Genomic DNA, 20,941 nt, shown 5'->3' with positions numbered 1-20,941 from the left:
GGCTGTATCTAGGCTAACAGCTAACATGCTAACTATTATTTTTATGTCACTAGTCACTTGAAACAAATTTAGGACGATAGGAGACAGGTTGAAATAAACTGAATTTTCCCTTTAACGTATACAAAATTTAAGCATAAAGACTCACAGTGTAGTTCAGTCCAGAGAGGTCTTCATCATCATTTTCCTGCAGCCAGTCGTAGAAGTCCTGGGCGTTATCTGTCGGGTCTCCCTCACCGTAGGTGGCCATGCAAAATATGGCGAGGGAGTTTTTAATGTCAGATAGACGGGACAGCTCCCCCTGGAAGATGAGACATCATAATCAGCGACAGTGAGCACTGATAAAGTAATAATGTAAGGAAGTTTGTATTTAAAATCTGTCTGGCTGTCTCAAGAGGCGTACTGACAGCGAACGTGCAAGAAGAGTTTGGCAGTATATTAATATAATATCAATATCATGATATGAGACTAGATATGGTCTTAGATTTAAAATATTTAGATGTTTAGACAAAACATAAACACCATGGAGAACACTGTGTGGAGGTACAACAGTTGAGTAATCATGAGTCCACGTGTTAAATGTACTTTTATTGTCCGCAGACATTCACAGTGAAGCTGCGTCCACAGTTTCTGAAACAAAGACTGTCCACTTCTCACATTTTCTGGGGGAACATTTCTCCTCTAGACTGGAGAAAGTCATCTTTTCCATTATAAAGATCTCCTTGATTATGTCCATCCATTGTTTAAGGCTTAGAGGCTCAGATCTGTGCCGCTTTCTCGCTGGCAGTAAACAGTATTTTACACAGATACCAACTTTTTATTAATCACGTCTTCGCTTATTGCACTGAAACACAGGGCGCTGACATCAATAGGTATATCCCAAAATCTTTGAACATATTTTTCTCAGAAATACTTGGACACGCCAAAAAATGTGGGAGTTATTGGCATCCATGTGTCCGCACTGTGTCTTTCCTGGTTTTAAAGGCTACATTATGGTAAAGTGATATAATTTCCTGAACTTACCTAACTGTTCTATTATTTGCTTTTACCCACTTAGTCATTAAATTCACATTATGTATCAAAAATCTCATTGTGTAAATATTTTATAAAAGCACAAACAGTCAACCCTACAATATCACAGCAAAATCGATACTGAGGTATTTGGTCAGAAATATTGTTTTTGATTTTCTCCATGACGTCCTGTGTGTAAGTCATTAAATGACAAACAAACCCAGGTATGTTATCTATGTCAATGATGGTTCCCACAGCAGTGTTGCAACACTTTCTTGGATAAAGCCTGAGGCTATAATATTGTGCACTGCATATTACTGTGATTGTAATAGCATACACATAAGGATATAGGCCTGCTGCGTCTTTGTGTGTCTTTCATACACTCACTTGTGTGGACATGTTTTATTTCAGCACAGTGAATTAGAAGAGCTTGTATTACTCTGGCAGTTACTATAAATTGTTATTTGGCTGGTGTACAATCTGCCAGAGGATATGTATTATATTATCGTCAAAATGACTGAAGTCTCATGTCTGGAAAATGCAGGAGAATCAGATTATAACCACTGAGGTGTTAACCAAATGACTTCTGCAGTCCTCAGCACTGCACTGATACTTTTTCCATGATGAAACTGTCACAAATAATTAACTGGCAGCTATATTAAGTTAGATCCAAAAGAATGGGGAGGACCTCGGTTAATTTTAATTCTGTGGTTTGTGTGTTGTTCCACTGATGCAAATTACCATTTCGTACTCCTCTGGATCGGCAGCCATTCCTTTCATGCCGTAGCGCTGAGCGTCTTTGGACAGTCTGTTAGCAAATTCCTCTGCTGTGCCCGTCTGGGAGCCGTAGAACACAATGATGTTCTTGCCCTGGTTACAGATTGACAGAAAGGCATTTACTTGGGACATGTCAAAGCCTTCTCAGACGACTACAATAAAAAGCTGAGCCATCTCTCATGTCTGACAGGCTGCTTTATCAAACACAGACAATGTGGGAGCACAACAGATGCTGCAGATCTTTGGAAATCATCTAAAATATATTCAGAATGTACTTTCTCCATTGCCAACTAGACTACTTCTGCACATGGCAGGGAGATGATATAAATCCAAACTGCATGATGAACAAAAAAAGAAGCTTCCCATGATTGGACTTCATTTCAAAGCAAATAACAAACAAAGACAGACAAACAAACAACCAAACATTTCTTCGACATACAGCTTGTCTTGACATAAACAAACAGCTACATCTGCACATGTATTTGCAGGAATCATGACATACTTTCTCCTTGCCCACAGTGTTGCTACGATAACTCATAACAAAGAAAAACAGAGACTAAATTAAATGGCACTGCGGACTAAAGTTCTTCTCTGCCACCATCATGGTATCTGAACTATTTGCTGCAAAACCACATGTTTCAAAACTACAAGTCTTTTCTCAAGGCTGCCTTGAGAACAGAGGACCATCAAAGTCAAAACAGTGTTTCGTAATCCAAAACTCCATATGGTATAATCACATTGGCAGAGAGACCATTACAGTCATCATTAGCTCCATCCAAAAGAGCAAAAGAGGAGAAAAACTAAATTTACTTGAACACTACAATTCCACTTTTTATCTGAAGCACTTTGACTTGAACATCAAACAGGTTTTAACTGGGGAAAACAAAGTCAAGGGCCCAGTTTCAGAAAGAAGGGTTAACAAACTCTGAGTCCAACCCTGAGCTCTGAGTTGATGAATGCTGAGATGGAGACTCTGAGATTTCAGTTTCAGAAACGCTGATCAGTGTAAAAAAAGACATTATCAATGGAGCTCTGACACTACGATTCACCATGGCGACAAATAAAAGGAAGAGCCTCCATTTTAATCCAGTGGACATAGAGATATTAATGCATCTATTGCCAGACTCTGCATATTTATATATATATTCTTTTTAAAAAGAGCCTGAGTCAGAGTGGGAGAGGCATCATTAAGTTAACATAATGACGGTTTATTCAGTGATGTTCATTAATCCATCATTTAGGCCACAACCTACATCACATTTTAAATATATTTGTACAGCTTTAATGTGACGGGGACAAAACAAATGACCAAGCAACTGAAGATGGAAAATATAGTTGAAGATTGGAAAAATACATAAATCAAAGACATGGCGACACAACTGAAAGCCCACAGTCTGGAACAGTATTTTTAAAAATTTTTTAAGATATTTTTTGGGGCTTTTTAGCCTTTATTTGATAGGACAGACAAGTGTGAACGGGGGATAGAGAGGGGGAGTGACATGCAGCAAAGGGCCACAGGCTGGAGTTGAACCCGGGCCACTGCGGCAACAGCCTTGTACATGGGGCGCCTGCTCTACCACTAAGCCACTGACGCCCCAGTCTGGACCAGTATTAATGTGGTTGGTGATTTACACTTAAAAAAGGTACGGGGTTAAAAAACTTTTTGTGACATCTATTTGGATCTTTGGCTCAAAAGCTTTCGGTGGCTTTGTTTCAGCTACTTTAACAAATGTTATAAATTCACATAGGTGATCATAGGTATGATTGTGAGTGTGAATGGTTGTCTGTCTCTATGTGTCAGCACTGTGATAATCTGGCGACCTGTCCAGGGTGTACCCCACCTCCCGCCCAATAACGATAGTGCTCTAACAAACTAACAGCTGTCTTGTAAAGAGTCACAGTTTAACCTAGAAAAAAACAATCCACTCGCAAAAAGACGGACATGTATAGGTTTTACTTTGATAAGGAGGTAGTGTTGCACGGTATACCGGTACTAAAATAGTACCGCGGTACTAGAGTATTCCAAACGGTACTATACTGCATTCGGAAAATACCGGTACTTTGAAACTGATTCAATTCATTAATTTAGTTAATTTATTTTACTCAATTATGCACACAAACGCCTTTCCTGTTCCTATTGGAGCACAGATTGCACAAGTGGTGTGTATGACAACACCTGTATCGACATTCGCAGCTGGCGCACGTGAAAAAAGACAAGAGAAAGTCTGCCTCGCAAAGGGAGACAACACGAGACAACACAAACTTGGTGGAACATTTGAGTTACCAAACCGTGACGTCCGTACCGAGGTACTTACCGAACCATGATTTCTTTGGTACCGTTACACCCCTACTATTTATTGTTCTAAAGGTTTGTATCCAAAAGGACTTTTCCTTAGGAAAAGTACCGAAGAGTATCGAAATTCATATTGGTATTGGTACCGAAACAAAGATTTTGGTATCGTGACAACACTATAAGGAGGTGACTCAAACTCAGAACCCATCATCTGACAACGATTAAGCATAAAAATGTAGGTATCCGAGTATAGAGATCAGGGCTGGCTTTATGCAGTTAAATATTTTAACATGAGGGTAAAACCCTCTGTTCATTGAAATGACTGACAGCTCATAAAAGCGGTAACTTAAGACAGTCCTGAGTAACAAACTAATTTCCAAACAGGATTTTGATTTTGACAGACCTAAACCTCTAATTAATGCACTTTGATATGCGCTTTGACACGGACTGAATCAAGGAAGAAATGAAACAGCGTGTTCAGCTCTGTCAGAAGGAAGAACACAGAAAAAACACTCAGGATTTGTTGTAGAAAACCTACCAGCGAGCAGGTTAGGTTACTTCAGTAACCAACCCAAAGTTTAAGTTACCGCTCTTTCTGAAACTGAAAACCCAGATCTCAGGGTTAGCTAACTTGGAGTTGTCACGAAACCTGCTTTCTGAAACAGTCGCCTGGTTTAACGTTAAATACCCTGAGTAATGTTTTGGAACAATAGCAGCTTAACTGCTCCTGGTGAATATATGTGCGTTGGAAACATGAGATGGTCGACACAGAACACAGCTGAAGCAGAAGTGATGGGAAGGATTAAGTAACGTCACTCACTGTTTTCTTCATTTTCTCGATGAAACTGGTCTCTCTTGTGGTGGGTGTTCTGGAAGAAAAAAAAAACAGGTTAGACTTGTTATTTAAAACTATAAAGCAGTGACCACGTTCACCAAACATCAGTTTTAGGAAATGAAGAGAGAAAGTGTCGACTCATGAAATAATTATTTACAAGGTCATCCTACTTTTTTTTTTTTTTTTTAAAGATTTTTTTTGGGCATTTGCCTTTAATGGACAGGACAGGTACGTTTGAGGGGGGAGAGAGAGAGAGGGGGGATGACATGCAGCAAAGGGCCACAGGCTGGACTCGAACCCAGGCCGCTGCAGCAACAGCCTTCTATATGGGGTACCTGCTCTACCAGCTAAGCCACCGACGCCCCCAAGGTCATCCTACTTTTATTTACAGTGCAGTTAGATCATTTTCACACTGGAGAGGTGGAGGTACTCTTTTTAATTCAAATACCTCACTAAATCTTTTATCTGTATAAATCTGAGGTGAATTCACAACATAGTAAAGAGTTTGACTTTTCCAAGTGGAAATACAGGCCTGTTTTACTGATTTAACCACAAACATCACTGGTGTAAACAAGCCTTTAACAGCACTACAGGACATCAGAAATGCACATTTAGCTGTTGTCTAGTGGTAGTCTGGCAATTATGTGGCCATCTGTCAATAAATCTGAGTGCCAGCAGGTTCTGTCTTCTGGCGCAGGATCATGAGATTTTATCATTTTGTTGACATCTAGATCACAGCTTGTACCTTCAACCAGACAACAGGAAGGGAACACTGACTGACGCACCATGTATCAATATTTAATTAGCCTTTTTAAAGTTTAAATATTGCAAATACAAATGTCACTTTGGCAGCTTACTAGAATAATAAAACTGTTTGATTTTCAGTCCACGTCATGCATTTTGCTGCAATAAAACTTAATGTGAAGATTCAAAGAGAGATCAAAAAGATTTTGGATGTTGACTTCATCTTAGACCCAGAACTGTTCATACTGGGGTTCACTCCAGAGAATATGACAGACAAGAGAAGTATTAAATTAGTAAGGACACTCCACCTGGCTAAAGCCGCAGCCCTCATGCATGGCTCAATGGAAAGCGAGGGTAAAAAGTGTCTATACTATGGAAAAGACCACAGCAAGATTACAGTTGGACATGGATGAGTTTAATGAACAATGGTCCCTGGTAACGGGCAATGCCAGAACTCTAGCTACCGCTCTTTGTCCTTTTGTTTGCTTTTTAAATTGGTACTATTGTTACTGCCCTGCTCTACATATAGGTGTATTTCCTGTGCTCTTAAATGTAGGGTTTTTGCACCGACATACAAGGTGTACTATAGGAAATGATATCACTTGTGTAGATGTGTTTACCATTGTTGAATGTGAGCATGAGAAAACCTAAAATTGGGTTTAGTATGTGAATTTTGATGTAAACATCTCCTCCGTATTGTACTTTATGTTAAGTGTTTTGTGTTATACATTGAATAAATAATAAGTTCAAAAAGAAAAATGAATGAACCAAAGATAAAACAGATATTGACAAAGTTTTCCTTTGGGAAACAATTCACAGTTGGAAAAAAAGGTAATAAATTGCAATATGTGTACTCAGCATATCTATGGTATCATGGGGCCTCTGGTGATTCCCAACTGCATCATCTACTACGTAACAAACATCAGAGTAAAACTGGCTGATCTATCAACTTAATATTTTGCTGACCTTTAGGAGAACTGCATCGTCACAGTCATATGATCAGAATTGCAAAAGTCAGATTGTAACAGTGCTCAGGATTCTCAGAATGAGGGTGGCTGAGCCGGTGGCTAGCAGCTAACAGTGCTAAGTCCATTAACTGTGCTAAACAACAGCAGCAGTGCTGACAGAGCCAATGGTGTTAACCAGGGCAGAAGCAGTTGGTGGGCGCTATGCTTCCTCGATGACGCCATCCCGACATCACTGGTAACCACCGTGTGAACGCTGTGCAAAACAGCAGCCCTGAGCTAGCCATTAGGATACACACATATGCACTAACATGGACATGCAGCCAGAGCGTCTACCACAACAAACCACAGAAAAGCTCAGATTACAACATACACAGAGGTAGCATGACCTCACTCTCTGTTCAGGACGCCATTACTCCACTACATCTTTACATAGCAAACAGCCATTGGCCACTATATGAATGCCCTGAGTGTAAAACACAGAATCTTTTAACACTTACTAGTTACTGAATCTGTTTTATGCACATGAAGAGCTTCATCTGATGTATTGCAAGATTTCTTTGGTTTAATTTTATGTGATTCCCTTATTCATTCACCATACTGCGATATATAATAATTTCAAAAACATATTCTCTTAATAGCAACTTGTGAATTTAAATAATCAGCATTGATATAAATGTGCTGCCAAAACTCTCGGGGTAACGTGGTTAAACTGTCCAGTCATTGTTAGTGTTATTGCTAACAACAGGGAGAAGCAGAGCAATGACTCAGCAGCCATACAAGCATTAGTCATATTAACCATATGTACAAGGCATGTGCTAAACATTAGCATACATCATGCAGTTTTCCAATATTAAAAAGCGTGAAGTGGTTGATTCATGATAACTTCAGGTTACAGCTCATGGTAATTCAAAATATTGATTCAGATTCATCCAGGAAGTAATTAATGGACGGGAACAGATCAAAACAACATGTGTGTTAGTAAAAAAGGGAAGTAAATCTATTATGGAGCTGAATAAAAGGCAGTGCCGCTTCATTCAGCATCAAAGCTCCAAGTGGACAGCTGCACTGAGAAAGGATTAAAAAGGCCACACATAACTATGAGCAGAGATAGTACGCCAGATGAATGTTTTCTGATTTTCCATATCCAAAAGCAACAAGGCTGTAGGATAGCCATGAACGCTACGAGTAGACACAATATACTAATTTGCTATATTTGACCTCTAACACACATTTAGTCAAACAATTTACAACCTAAGGAACAGCAGTGTGCAGAGTGAAGGCATGTGGGACTGATGCCCAACATGCCATAAAAATGAGCCCCCGTGGTTAATACGGGCCGCTCTCTGGAGCTAAGTGTAAATTCCTGATCGAAATTTGAAACAAGCCTTTGCCCCCGAGCTGACGCATTCCCCACAGATTTAGCAGTATCTGTCTGAGCACCTTTCAGCTGAGACCGTCTGCTTCAGCGGCCCTGAAGTCACTCAACGTAGAGGATTTTTCTGCATCATTAACAAATAGCCAGGTGACCAGAGTTCAAAATCTGGAGTGCCATGTGTAAAACTGAAAATAAAATGCGTACAGCAAAACACATCCATCTGATTTAATCTGTGTAACACAAACTAATATTTAATGATATTGTGAGAATCATTTTGTGAGGATATGGATCGATAGGATCATTAATAACTGCCCAACTGGGAATTTTATGGGTTACTAAGTTTCATTTTCATCTTGTAATCGCAGAGTACAAAGTCTTAGAAGAATATACATGAAAGAAATAAATAACATGCCAACAAAAAACAAAAAGAAGGACCATATCATAAGTGAAGGCACATCATCAGTGTTGTGGATCTACTAGCTGCAGCAACATCATTCAAGGAAGACAAAGCTGTCTTTGCATATCACACGTTTTGAATATTAGCATTCCTAAAACAGGAACAAAGTAATATGCCACGCCAGTTTGACACTGATAACATGCAAATGCATGATCTCAAACACCTTTTCCTTCCTGCAATGGCTCGAGTCCCACGCGTAAACACACTCACTCATGCTGGCATTCAGTCATTGTTTGAGTAATTTACAGTTTAGTCCAAACAGTCCAGAGCTCATCATCTGTGTATATTGTCTAATTTTCCATTCATTCATCCACACAGGAAGTAAACCTTTTCAAACAAGCACACTAAGTCACATCAGTCTTGCCCTGCAGCACTCAAACATGGAGGTGATTTTAGGATGTTACAACCAATGACATGTTTCTGGCTATTAATTTTAAAAGCCCTAATAAATGTAAACAAGGTGGAAATGTGCGAAACAGTGATGGCTAACGGAGCAGTGTTTGAGGAGCTTGTGGAAAAGGGGAGGAAAAAACAGAAGCCCCAATAATCAAATTGTGTTTGTAGTCGAACAGATTTCATGACCATCTCTTACATAACCTACTGGGAACATTGTATGGCTTTTGAAACCGCTATCTCACCACTGTGTGTGCGAGAAAAAGGCAAAATACACTTAGTGTAGAGCTTAGTCTGGAAACAAGCCACAAGTTCAACATTTACTGTACAAATCACTCACAAGGTGTCACTGGAAAACTTCAACGCACACGTGTGATCTCCGTCTGTCAAACTAAACAATACCCAGTGACAAATATTTACGACTATTTTAAACAAGAATCATTAGTCAGTCTTAGACGAAGCAGTAAATCAGACTCTTTACTGACCTCTCAGCAGCATCTCTCCTGTCCTCTGGCAGGGAGAAGACACAGCCCATGGCATGCAGCCCTGTAGCTCACCACTGCCACTAGCACCACTGGCTAGGCCACGCCGGGAACCGCCACGCTCAAAATCAAAAGCAGGACGTCAACGCTCCACAACCACAGGATGGAAAAACAAAACCAGTCCAGAGAGACAGCCGGACACTCGCAGATTTGGAAGAGCTGCCTTCACCTCAGAGGCTCCAACACGATCTGAACTCTGCCTCTTCCTGTGCTGCTCTCTGAAATCAGCAGCGTCTGTTCTCTACACACACAGAACTCCACACATACATACATACACACACACACACACACACACACACACACACACAAACACACACACACACACACACATACACAGACTACAAGCCCTGTCAGTGTCTGGCAACCGCTGAGGACACAATGGTGGGAAACTGACTTTCCCATAAAATGTAGCCGAGCTGCAGACCCACACTTTTGACTCACACAAACACACACTGAAACACTCTACGGGCTGAAAATGCCTTCCTCCTCATCCCCGCCCCTTTTCCTCTCCGGTCTGAAAGGTGTTGGGAACGAAAAAGTCTACAAGATCCATTCTGAGCATTTGGCTGGTTATCAGAGCAACTCCTCGGAGGACTATTGAAGGAGGGGGGAAAAAGCTGTGAATGGTAGTTTTTTTTTCTAAAGTATCCCCCGCCCCCATCTCACTGGAGGAGAGAGGGGAATGTCATTGCTATGGCAACCTCATTTATCATAAAAGGATTCCATTTGTGACATGGCCTTTCTCCAATGGCAGAGCAGCTCAGCCCACACACACACACACACACACACACACTAAAAAGAAAAACAGGGGAGTGGGGAAAGAAGAAGAAGAATGAAAAAAAAAAGTAACTCAGGGCAAAGAAAGGGTTGCTTGTCTTTTGCCTCAACTTTCCACCTTTGGAGAGGACTCACAAAAGCAGCTTGGCTCGCCCTCCTCGTTTGCTCTCCAGGGAACTTTCAAAATGGGTTCAGGGCCAAAAACAAAAGCACAGGAAAGACATGGAAGACTACGCCCCCTTCATAACAGTTAGGTAATCACTGCTCCCTTTAAGGGGAGGGGAGACCAGCTCTGTGCTCCCTTCCTGTATTCCCGCCCTCCACAGATGCACACTATTCGCAAAGCAAAACGTGCTCTACAGGGGTCTTTCCCCCCTTCAGGGCCAGCCTTCTGTTTCTACACAAATGGTCAGGATCTCCCCCGCTCGGCCCTCCAACACTGTCTCCATTCACATAGCTACGCAAGACCTCAGCCACAATGAGTGAGGCTGCTGCTGGCCCCAGGCTTTATTATGGTGACCAAGGAAATTGTGTTGTGGGTGGGGAGGGGCTTAAAAAAGTGGCCATTGGAGGGCGAGTCCAGTGAAATTAAGCCAAGCCTCCACCACTCCAAATAATAAGCGATGAGTAGGCTTAACGCCATTATTACATAATTACCTAATTGTGATTATGTGAGCTGATTGCAATCATTGTGCACATGAAGGGAATTTAAAGCCAAGGTTACAAGTGTGCCAACAAACAGAAAGTTAATTAAGTGCATTTCCATCTGCTTGGTTGAAGCAAATAAAGCATCTACCTGAGCACAATGTTCTTACGTCAAGAAAAAACATGGAAAAAGACAGGTTGGCTGTCTTGACCTAGGGCAGGTTCTTCCATTTCACCTCATATTACTTCATTAATATTTAAGCAAGATGATTACAGAGAGGTGCTGGTAACACGTTTCTTAATGTATAGCAGAGTCTGCCCTTGATCTCCCCAAAGTGCATTAATGTCTTGGACAGCTACGGGGGAAATTTATTCTGTAGCTGTCGCTTCCATCCAGCTTTTCTAATAAGCTGATTCTCTCTACACCAAATCTCAGCTACCAAACCACAGCTATGCAGATGACACTCAACTATTCTCGTCTGTTCCCCAGACTGAAACCTTGGTGACACAACAAATCTCTGCTTGTCTGGCTGACATCTCTGAGTGGATGTCTGCACAGAGCTGCTCTTCCTTCCAGGAAAGGCATCTCCCATCCGTCATCTCTTCATCACCATTAGGAACTTTGTAGTGTCCGTGACTCTGACTACAAGGAACTACGGTGTGACACTGGATGACCAGCTGTCTTTTGCTGCTAACATCTCTGCGACAACCCACTCCCTCTGACTCATTCTCCACAACAACAGGAGGACAAATTCATTCCTCACCCAGGAGGGGGCGCAGGTTCTGGTCCAGGCCCTTGTCATCTCATGCCTATATACTGCAATTCACCTCTGGCTTGTGTGCCTGAATAGGTCATCTGACCTCGGCAGCTCACCAAGAATGCAGCAGCCTGGCTGATCTTTAACTTTCCCAAATTCTTCCACACTAATCTGCTCCACCAAATCCCCCATTCACTCCTGGTGGATGCTCAAATCCAATTAAAGACACCTATCATATTGTGAATGGCTCAGGCCCATCATACAAGCATGACATGGCCTGTCCACTATGCTCTGTTACTGCAAATCAACTTGCTACTCCCTCGGAGTGAAGGGGGCTCAGCTAGCAATCTACAAAGTCAAGACTGCTGCGTTGACTTTGCAATGGTGGCACAAACTCCCCATTGACATCAGGACAGCAGAATCTCTACATGTTCTGTCGCTGACTGAAAACTCATCTGTTCAAACCCAACCGTATCCCATAAAATAAAACAAAATGAATCGATGAATTCAAATTACTCTCCCCTGCGATTAAGCAACGGTTTACACTGGCTTTCTGAGCAGCCATTGAAATTAACAACATGAATTTAGTTATAGTTGCAAAGCCAAACACAACAGCACCACAGTGTGGCATAAAATGAAACCAAAAAGACAATTAAATCGTTAATCAGAATTATCTGTATGGCAATGAATCGTCAGCTGAAATCTAATGATTGTGAACTGAGGCCTAGAGACACTCTCGCAGGAGAGAGAGGGGGAGATCAGATACGTTTCTGAGAGAGAGAAGAGGGACTGTGTAACAGTGCAGGACAAAGAGACAGAGAAAACAAAGGTCGCTCCTAGTGACACATTTACAAGCTATAAGCCGTGCACTCTCACACACTTGCAGGGCTCATGTAGAGACAACTTGATACCGTCTAAGTGAAGGATAATACTGTTTTTCTAACTGCATTTACGTAATAGGAAAGGAACCTAGTGTATACATATACAGGAGACTACTTAAGAGTTAGATCTGGCTTGCAATATAGTAATACTAATACTAATAATTGACATATACTGTGATGGATACTCACGGTGTGACAAGCTTCTTGAATTCGGGGATGGGCTCGGGCTTCTTGCGGGACATGAACCAATAAATGACAAGGCCAACAATCAGGGTGAAGAGGAAGATGTCCAGGTTGCTGAAAAGAGGCTCCTCTTCCTCCACCATTGGCTCGGTGTGGGTGGTGGTCTCAGCGTCCATGTCTGCCACAAAAAGTTAATCAAATTTGATCACTGGGCCAAATATTTCATAGTACTCTTGTATAATAAATCACTTTGGACTGTTGGCTAGATTAAACAAGCAGCTTGAAGTCAGTTGTTTTGACCGTGAGGAAGATGTGTTACTTTTTTACTATTCGATGAAAAATTAATCTAAAACCACCCACCAGTTTTTTTTATAACATAACCATAATCTTATAATGACTGAGCGAGGTGAGATTTAAAATCAGCATTTTAAAAATCAGTGTTGGTTCTACAGTCTCAGTTAAAAATTCCCACTGAACCAAACTGGGGGCTCTGGCATAAAACTGGTTAAAATGCTGCACAGAACGATATGATTGCTAACATATGTGCGCAGCATTTTACATGCCATACCATACAATGATAGCTTTTGTGCACGCATTATTGAACAATTGGCTCTAGGTATTATAACATCATAACCTACTTCTTCCGACACAGCAAGAATTTCTTGTCGTGCATCAACGGCGGCGGCTCTTTTCACACGGAGCACGAGAGGACTTCATGTTCTGAGCTCTCAAGTTTCAATTTGGTTCAAGGACTGAAAACAAAGAGATTCGATTCTCTCTGATTCCTGTAGGCTGGCTGCTGCACTACGAGAGAGCAGCTTGACTAACATAGCCATGTACACAGTAATCGGCTTGCTCACTACAAGACCTCTGACTTACTGACAGAAAAGGAAAACCACTTCAGCTATGAATGCACAGGGTTACCTGCGTGCCAGACCTCTATAGGTACACAAGTCATGGTGACTTCACAGCTTGTGATAATATAATCAGGAGAAAACATATTACCAATAAAACCAAAAGTATTTTACTTTATCTTTTGTTTTTAACATCTTTTTTCCTCTGTCACGAATGTTTTGATTGTCTGCACTTTGTGTTGCATTTTATGCATCGATTGCGATACATAAATTACGTTTTACTTATTGTTGTTATTATTAATATTATATTTAAGAGTTTAAAAAGTCTGTTAACAATGCATTAACTTATATTCACATTTTATGCAGAATCACACAAATGTTCTGATAAAGATAACTTTAGTTATTAAAGAACTGAGACTGTCCAAGATTTCTGATTGCCAAAAATAGTTTCAACATGACCTGAAGTAGACCTCTGCCATCCCTGTGCTAACATTTCTTGTTATTTTATCAGTTGACGTACACAGATAAGATAACTGCAATATGAACTAGTTTATCTGCTGGGACAATTAACCTGTGGATAAATTTAATGGAGATTTGGGAGTACTGTAAGGCGCTATAACATCAGTATCAACTTTTTCCCAAAAGCAGAAATCCAAACACACTTAAGGGACACCTGGCTTTTAATTGATATGTATCATCATTTTGTTGTTTTGCATTTTGTTCTTATTGTACGGTGCACAGTATAGAAGCAGGAAAAAGGAGGGCAGAGACATATGATATGCACCAAGGGTCCCCAGCTGTAATCGAACAAGGAATACCAACCTACAGTAACCTTTGTGGTTCAATTGAATTGTACTGGATTTCACAAAGAGGTATATTTAGTCCACCACATCTCTATAAATCAGTAAAGAATGAATATTTTTGTAATAATAATGTTAAGTCTGATCAATCTAAACTAATGGCCACAATCTACACCACGGGTACAGTGTCAGTGTCTTTTGTCTGTTGTGTTATAGTATCCATGCCGACGTCTTTGTGAGTCATCTCTCAGGAGGCTCAATTAGCAGTCCATACTGAGAACACCAGTATCACCTGTCACGTCCATACTGTATCATATATGTAGGTGCAGGGTTATCTGGCACAGGTAGTAACAAGAGGAGACAAGCCTAACTACACAGGAAATTATTAATTCATTACTTTGACAATCAAGACTAGTTATTTTTTACTTGTTGATTTCACAGCCTGTGGAGTATGGGCTTTCAAAGACATGACATGCAGGAGAAAATGCCCATTAATTTAAGGAAGTGACTATTCCAGATGAGGAGAAGAAGCCAAGTACGTGACACAAACACTGTATCCAGTGTGTGCGCCAACTACAGGCTAGCACATGGGTTATTCAAAGTCATGTGAGACTGCCAAGAAAGCCAAATTAAAGAATCTTCAATAGCTGCTGCTATCGAGGGGCTTAAATGATCAATGAAACCAGATGTGGACGAGGTTTACAAGAGCTCACTGACAATCAGCCTCTTCTGCTTAAAGCAAACACCGGTATTGTGTAACACTTGACGTATCTGCGCCGGTTAACGACAGCGTGTATGAATGTTACACGTGTAATTCAGACACCAGATTTATTTGTTTAGATTAATTAAGTCATAGCTGAGGTTTCCTGTTCAGAAAATAACGCTGGTGTTCAAATAACACTGTGATTATTGAAAAGATAACCAGCGAAACAGGAGTTTGGGCCCCGGCTATTCCCTGGAACGTGCCAACGCTGGTTCAAGACATATGCTTTTAAAAATGACAGTTTAATTTAGAGTCAAATAGTGTTGTCTAAAATATACAAAGCTTGTATTTTCAACTTTAGCTACACACCAAAGAAACGAGTAATATGAGTTAGCCACAGTTTGCGTAACACCGGAGTCAGCACTTGGCTTTAGCTAATGTTTCACTGAAAAAAACTAACTGTATTTTAAGTTTCTAGTTTCTAAGTGAATCTATTATCAATTACGTGTAATTCCCACAGACTGCCACAGACTACAAGTCGATGTAAAACAACTTTAAGACGTGAGTTTGGTGTCAAGCTTACCTTCGCCTCCCCTCTCTGTGTCAGGCTCACACTGTGCTCAACGCGGAAGAAAACTTTACGCCATGTAGGATCAAACCAACTCCATCCTGGCCGCGGGGGTGGACCCGTCCACTCTCAACACCAAATAAATTAAATGTACTCATATTTTCATAATTAAAACGCTGCACACGCTTTTCTTTTAAAGAGACGCTTCCACATAAATTCCCTGTTCAAACTAAGCGTGTTTATTTTCTATTTATTTCTGCGAACACGTGTCTCATCATGGACGGGTCCACAGAGGCATTACCTAATATCGCTGTGCGTACGTAACCTGCTATAATAAATAACTGTCGAGGTGCAGCAGGCAAAGGGTCATGGTTATGCAATTTACCCAGCACAAGAGACCGTGCATCCTCACCGAAAGGCAGACTCATCAAAAGTGTCCTCCTCGCCTGCAGGGGTGCCAAGGACACATGTTGCACAGACCATCTACCTGTGAGGATTTTCTGCATGGTGGAAGAAGTTTTCAGGTTATTTACTTAAGTAAAAGCAGCAAGGCCACATTATTTAAAAGATACTCTGTCATGCATTCAAAGTTTTGAGTAAAACAGCCAAATATCACAAGTGTTTTCATTTTAACTGTAGGTATAGCGTGTACTGTGTGAGTGTATATGGATTTACTGTCTTCCTAGTGCTCCATAAATGCAGTTTAAATGAAGGACCTTTCCATATCCATACAAGACATTATACTGTACAGTTATCTACAAGACTTGCGTTAACCATGTACAGAATAATAGGCCTACCAGGCTCTGTGGTTGTATATATTCAAAGTTTGGTCCTAGTTTTTAGTTTTCTGTTAAATTTCCAGTTCTAATTTTGGTTATTTGTTCATAAGGTTTACGTTTATTTGTGCATTTAGATATAAAGAACAGAGAAAAGTAGAACAGTTTCATGGTACCTCACCTAAAGGGAAGAATAGAATATGCATAGCTTTAAAAAATACGACGACGCAGAGTAAAATGACAATAATACACATATCTTCCACACAAGCAACACTGTTGAGGAGAAATAAACAGAACATTAAATCAGTATTATGCAGAAATTTGGGGCTTTTATATCTTCTCATATACCCATTTCTGTTTCCTTATGTTGTCCTTTGTTCATCTGCATTTTCCCATTAGGATTAATGAAGTGCTTTACAGGCCTGTCTATCTTATACTTTATATTTCTGGCTCACTACATGTCAAATGAGCTTTTAACTCCACTTACTTTTCAAATACCAAATCAGTTTATACAACATGAAGCATTATTACATACATAAATTAAGATACCCAGTAGTACATTAATATACTGAATTAGCTCACCCTTTAAATTACAAAATTACTCTACTGTTAAAATATGAATACATCATTAATTGTGATGCAGAACAGTAATAACGGACAGGGGTCTCTCTGCATGATGAGTACTTTTACTTTCAGTAGTTTAAGTACAGTTTGTTGCTAATGCTCCTGTACTATAGGACTTTTATAAGTTTGGTACTGCTTGTTTGACTTAAGTAAATAACTTAAATACCTCAATTTCTGCCTGCCAGTGTTATATAGTATGATTTTGATTATTATTTCTAATTTTAATGTTGTATTAGCAGGTGGAGCTGGAGCTCATTTTGATTAGGACTACCAGGCAGTCATCAATAAACCAGATTTTGTAAGATCTTCACAAGTTTTGTACAATATACAAAATAAATAGCTACTACTGCTTTCAAATAAATGTTGTGGAGTGAGATATAATAACCTATTTTCTTCCTTAATGTAGTGGAGTAGAAGTGTAAAGTATCTATAAATGGAAATACTCATGAGTGAGTCTACTACATACTCCGATTGGTTCTATCTCAAGTTAAAGTTGCATTCTGTGTGAAATTACAGGGAGGAAATACCTGTCCAATGTAATATAATACGATAGAATGAGATGTACTTTTTAAATCTCTGCAGGGAAACTCAGAGTTTACACGCCCAACTTCAACTCAACTGTATAATAGAAGGGGAAAAAACAGGAATAAAGGGCTGCAATTAAACAGACACATGTATGCAAGTACAAAATATGTAGAAGTACTAAAAAAAGAAAAAAAAAATCACAGAGGCTGATGTGTCTGTAAAAGCAAATATTTATTGGGTTTTATTCATTTTTGCCTTTTACTATACGATTAATGTCACTAATTATACAAAGATAAGAACATAGAAGTATTATGAAGGATACTTTAATCTTAATGATGCTTGATTTGACATAAAACTTTTTACATGAAGTTTACAGTCTACATGTTCTGCAATAATAGCCATGACTTGTAATAATTTGATGACACAGCAAATAATGTGCAAATAATGACAGCAATAAATGACGTGAGCTTTTCATTTTTAATTATAGTATGTATCACAGACTCTTTGGTTTCTGCTTCCTGTTCTTGACCTTGTGACGGACGACAGCAACAGTGGTGAAGAAGTTTCCCATGAACAGAATGAGGAAGCAGAGACCACACATCAAGACCTGGCATCACGTGGAACAAAGGGAGCAAACCGTGAGTAAGCATAATAGCTTTTATTCGTCATCATTTCTGGAGGGGATCAGGTTGGGATGCAAAAACTTAATATAATGTATTATACAAAACATGTTTTAGCCATGCAGATAATAAGTGTTAGGTTACTGTAGGACAGATGATGGATAGAGCAAATCGTTAACTGTTGTAAAAGCAGGAACAGGGTGAAATAATCCAACTTTGGTGACTGTGAGAGCACTGACCTGCCATTCTTTACAGTCTGGGAGCTGAGCCATTCTGAAGAGAGAGAGGCCATTGAAGAGCTGCCAGAACTACAAGACAAAACACGAGGACTTAAGACTTTGTGTTGTAAAAAAAAAAAGTGTTTGAAGCTTTGCAAACGTAGACAAAAGCTTAAGCTGTTATTGAGATCAAACACCTGAACATTGTCTCGAGTCATGCCTACATATGCAGAGTAATGTTAAGTCTAGAATGACATCAGCATTATCAGCATTTTTTCATCAGTTTGTCTGTGTCAACCAGTCTTAACCATGACAAAGCGGGATTTATAAGCAGAGGATATTTCTCAAGTTCTGTTGTGAATTAGGTCACTGTCACACATTGTACTCACATGACCAAAAAACAGGAAGGGCAGCAGAAACGTCAGCCCTTTCCACATCCACGACTGAAACCCCTCTAAAAACAGAAAGCAGAAAAGTCTTTCAAGCACCTTTTTTTAAACTTCAACATTTGTGTAATACAGCAGAGACAATGAGGAGCCTGAGACCTGCCAAACGGAGCATCATTGTGTCTCAAATCTTCACTAAATAGTCAAATATGCCTGGCTGAGTGTGTCTGTGTTCTGTGTCCTTGGCATGCTACAGTGTATCTCACCCACAGTCAGGTCCATGTTGTGTCTCTCTCCAAGGGCTCGCAGCCTGTACAGGCATCCACTCTGATAATAGCACTGCAGACACTGAACAAAACCTGTGTGTTCCAGATAAAAAAGGTGAGGCTTTGGTTTGATTCAGAAAAGACTGGATGTGTTTCAAGTACTTCGACCTTACTTTGATACAAAGAGTAGGCAAGGAACTGGTTCCTGAATGTCTTGTACAGGTTCCCATCTGGCCTTGAAAGTGAGTGAAAGGGAGAATATTTTTTATTACATAGAAAAAAAAATTATACTTAATGAATTTTCTTTTTTCCTCGATAGGAACAGAAAGTTCATGTTTAAATGAAGGGAAGTTATTGTCTTTTTGTCATCTCAGTGATTTAACCTTCTGAGACTCTGCGTCCTCATATGAGGACATCATGTTTTGGGTTTACTTGACCTTATACTTCATTCTGCTTAACTTAAACCTGTTGTCCTCGTTTGTGGATACTTGTTGTGCCATCTAGTGGTAGTAAGAGCACAATATTCCAATCCATGTAAAAAGAAGATGGCAGCCATCTCTGCCAAGTCAGTCTGCAGCCAGCTCTGACACAAACGTTGACAAGGTACAAAACCTGAATACATCCAATGGTTAAAACTTGTGATAATAATAATAATAGAGTTTACCTGTTTATTAGTCTAGAGTTTTTATCTCCATCTACTCACCATGTCAGCATCACACCGGACAAAAATGCAGAGATGTAGTGATGAAAAACCCACCAGCCTTTGATTCTATGATGCAGGATACATTTTATTAGATATTTAGATTACATGTTTTTACACTTTGTTAAAGCAGCTGTGCAGAACTTTACGTTTTCGTTGATTATAGTGCCCCCTTTGGTTGAAGCGGTATGACACCCACAGTCTGGTGTCGTAAAATTCAGACTGCAGCCGGCATTCGGCTTCATTCGTAAAATCTCGACTGCAGCCGGCAATTACCGCATGCATTTGTTTTGGAGAGCGAGAGGAAAATCATAAATGTTCTGGTGTAGCTCTGAATTTCTTATAAACTGAGGACAACTGCCTGCTGTATATTTGTGTTCATGGTCACAGTCACAGATAATTTTGTGGCGTTTGTTGTAACGTTACTAGACAAAAGCGGTTCACATCAGCTAACGTTACATTTAGCTTGCTTATAACTTCCATGTCGTCATATATTGAAGTGAAACAACGTCTAACAAGTTGCGGTACGAAAATTACATATCTGTCGATTAGGAAAAGGGCCAACTCGGGATCAGTTTTAAAACCTTTCAAATCTCTCAGCTCTCTCCACTTGGTGAATGCCCGACCGAGGTTTACACGCGTTTGGGCTCGAGCCCTATCACTGTCCCGTTTAGTCTTCTTCTGTTATTTTTCTTTTAGATGGTGCTCCTTCGTTATCCGCCATGACATCAAAAGTACAACCAAGTCCTTATAGATACATCTGGTAAAACTGTTATGTGTTCTACCTTCCTTTTTCGAAACCACTAGTCTGATCAAAAAATCCAAATCATCAACCTGCCAGTTAGTTCCCCTTCCAACTGCTCTTGTTAAAGCCACCGTTCCCTCTCTGCCCCCTCTCATCACACACATAATCCATTCTTCCCTCACCACTGGAATTGTTCCCTCACCCATAGACCGCGGAACCGGGGGGGCCAGGGGGGCCATGGCCCGGGTAACTTTTGTTCTCTGACATAGAGGGCTGCATTGGGATTGGGTCCCGCCGGGTCCCACGGGTCCCCATTAAACAGTAGGGTCCCGCCGGGTCCCACGGGTCCCCATTAAACAGTAGAAGAAGAAGAAAAAGAAGAAAAAGAAGAAGAAGATGTAGCCTAGTGACAGGATGTCAACACAGGAACTTGGTGCACATGCATGAGCGTTTCCACTCCATATTTATTCATAAATGGACGAATATGCCCTGAACCAGCTTTCATACCAATTTGCCGCTT

General features: G+C 40.3%; 2 protein-coding genes and 1 long non-coding RNA gene across 6 annotated transcripts in view; 1 reads left to right on the top strand and 2 right to left on the bottom strand.

The window, feature by feature from the left end:
* The window catches only part of porb (P450 (cytochrome) oxidoreductase b), a 30,717-nt gene extending 15,087 nt beyond the window's left edge, over positions 1 to 15,630 (bottom strand). The window contains exons 1-5 of one of the 2 annotated variants that reach the window (XM_050059678.1): positions 15,577 to 15,630; positions 12,643 to 12,814; positions 4,899 to 4,947; positions 1,750 to 1,878; positions 146 to 298 (exon numbers count right to left, since the gene is read on the bottom strand). In XM_050059678.1, the coding sequence (XP_049915635.1) occupies positions 146 to 298; positions 1,750 to 1,878; positions 4,899 to 4,947; positions 12,643 to 12,812 (501 nt within the window). In that variant the 5' untranslated portion in view covers positions 12,813 to 12,814; positions 15,577 to 15,630. Of the gene's footprint in view, positions 1 to 145; positions 299 to 1,749; positions 1,879 to 4,898; positions 4,948 to 9,335; positions 9,967 to 12,642; positions 12,815 to 15,576 lie in introns of those variants that run through there. The other variant, XM_050059686.1, reaches the window with a different exon arrangement.
* A 285-nt stretch (positions 15,631 to 15,915) lies between these two features.
* On the top strand, positions 15,916 to 18,932 carry LOC126399614 (uncharacterized). Of its 3 annotated transcripts, none has more exons than XR_007570914.1 (3): positions 15,916 to 16,015; positions 17,974 to 18,124; positions 18,362 to 18,932. It is a non-coding gene; the product is annotated as an uncharacterized LOC126399614 (long non-coding RNA). The 3 variants fall into 3 exon arrangements; XR_007570916.1 differs by having other exon boundaries at positions 15,916 to 16,050; XR_007570912.1 differs by having other exon boundaries at positions 15,916 to 16,085.
* LOC126399604 (ion channel TACAN-like) overlaps positions 17,717 to 20,941 on the bottom strand; it is a 9,702-nt gene continuing 6,477 nt past the window's right edge. The window contains exons 7-12 of the mRNA XM_050059699.1: positions 19,680 to 19,745; positions 19,150 to 19,211; positions 18,977 to 19,069; positions 18,714 to 18,778; positions 18,346 to 18,414; positions 17,717 to 18,093 (exon numbers count right to left, since the gene is read on the bottom strand). Of these exons, the coding sequence (XP_049915656.1) occupies positions 17,980 to 18,093; positions 18,346 to 18,414; positions 18,714 to 18,778; positions 18,977 to 19,069; positions 19,150 to 19,211; positions 19,680 to 19,745 (469 nt within the window). The 3' untranslated portion in view covers positions 17,717 to 17,979. The remainder of the gene's footprint in view (positions 18,094 to 18,345; positions 18,415 to 18,713; positions 18,779 to 18,976; positions 19,070 to 19,149; positions 19,212 to 19,679; positions 19,746 to 20,941) is intronic.

This window comes from Epinephelus moara, chromosome 2 (assembly GCF_006386435.1).
Source record: "Epinephelus moara isolate mb chromosome 2, YSFRI_EMoa_1.0, whole genome shotgun sequence".
Taxonomy (NCBI): Eukaryota; Metazoa; Chordata; class Actinopteri; order Perciformes; family Serranidae; genus Epinephelus; species Epinephelus moara.
This window is presented reverse-complemented; position numbering and strand designations above follow the sequence as displayed.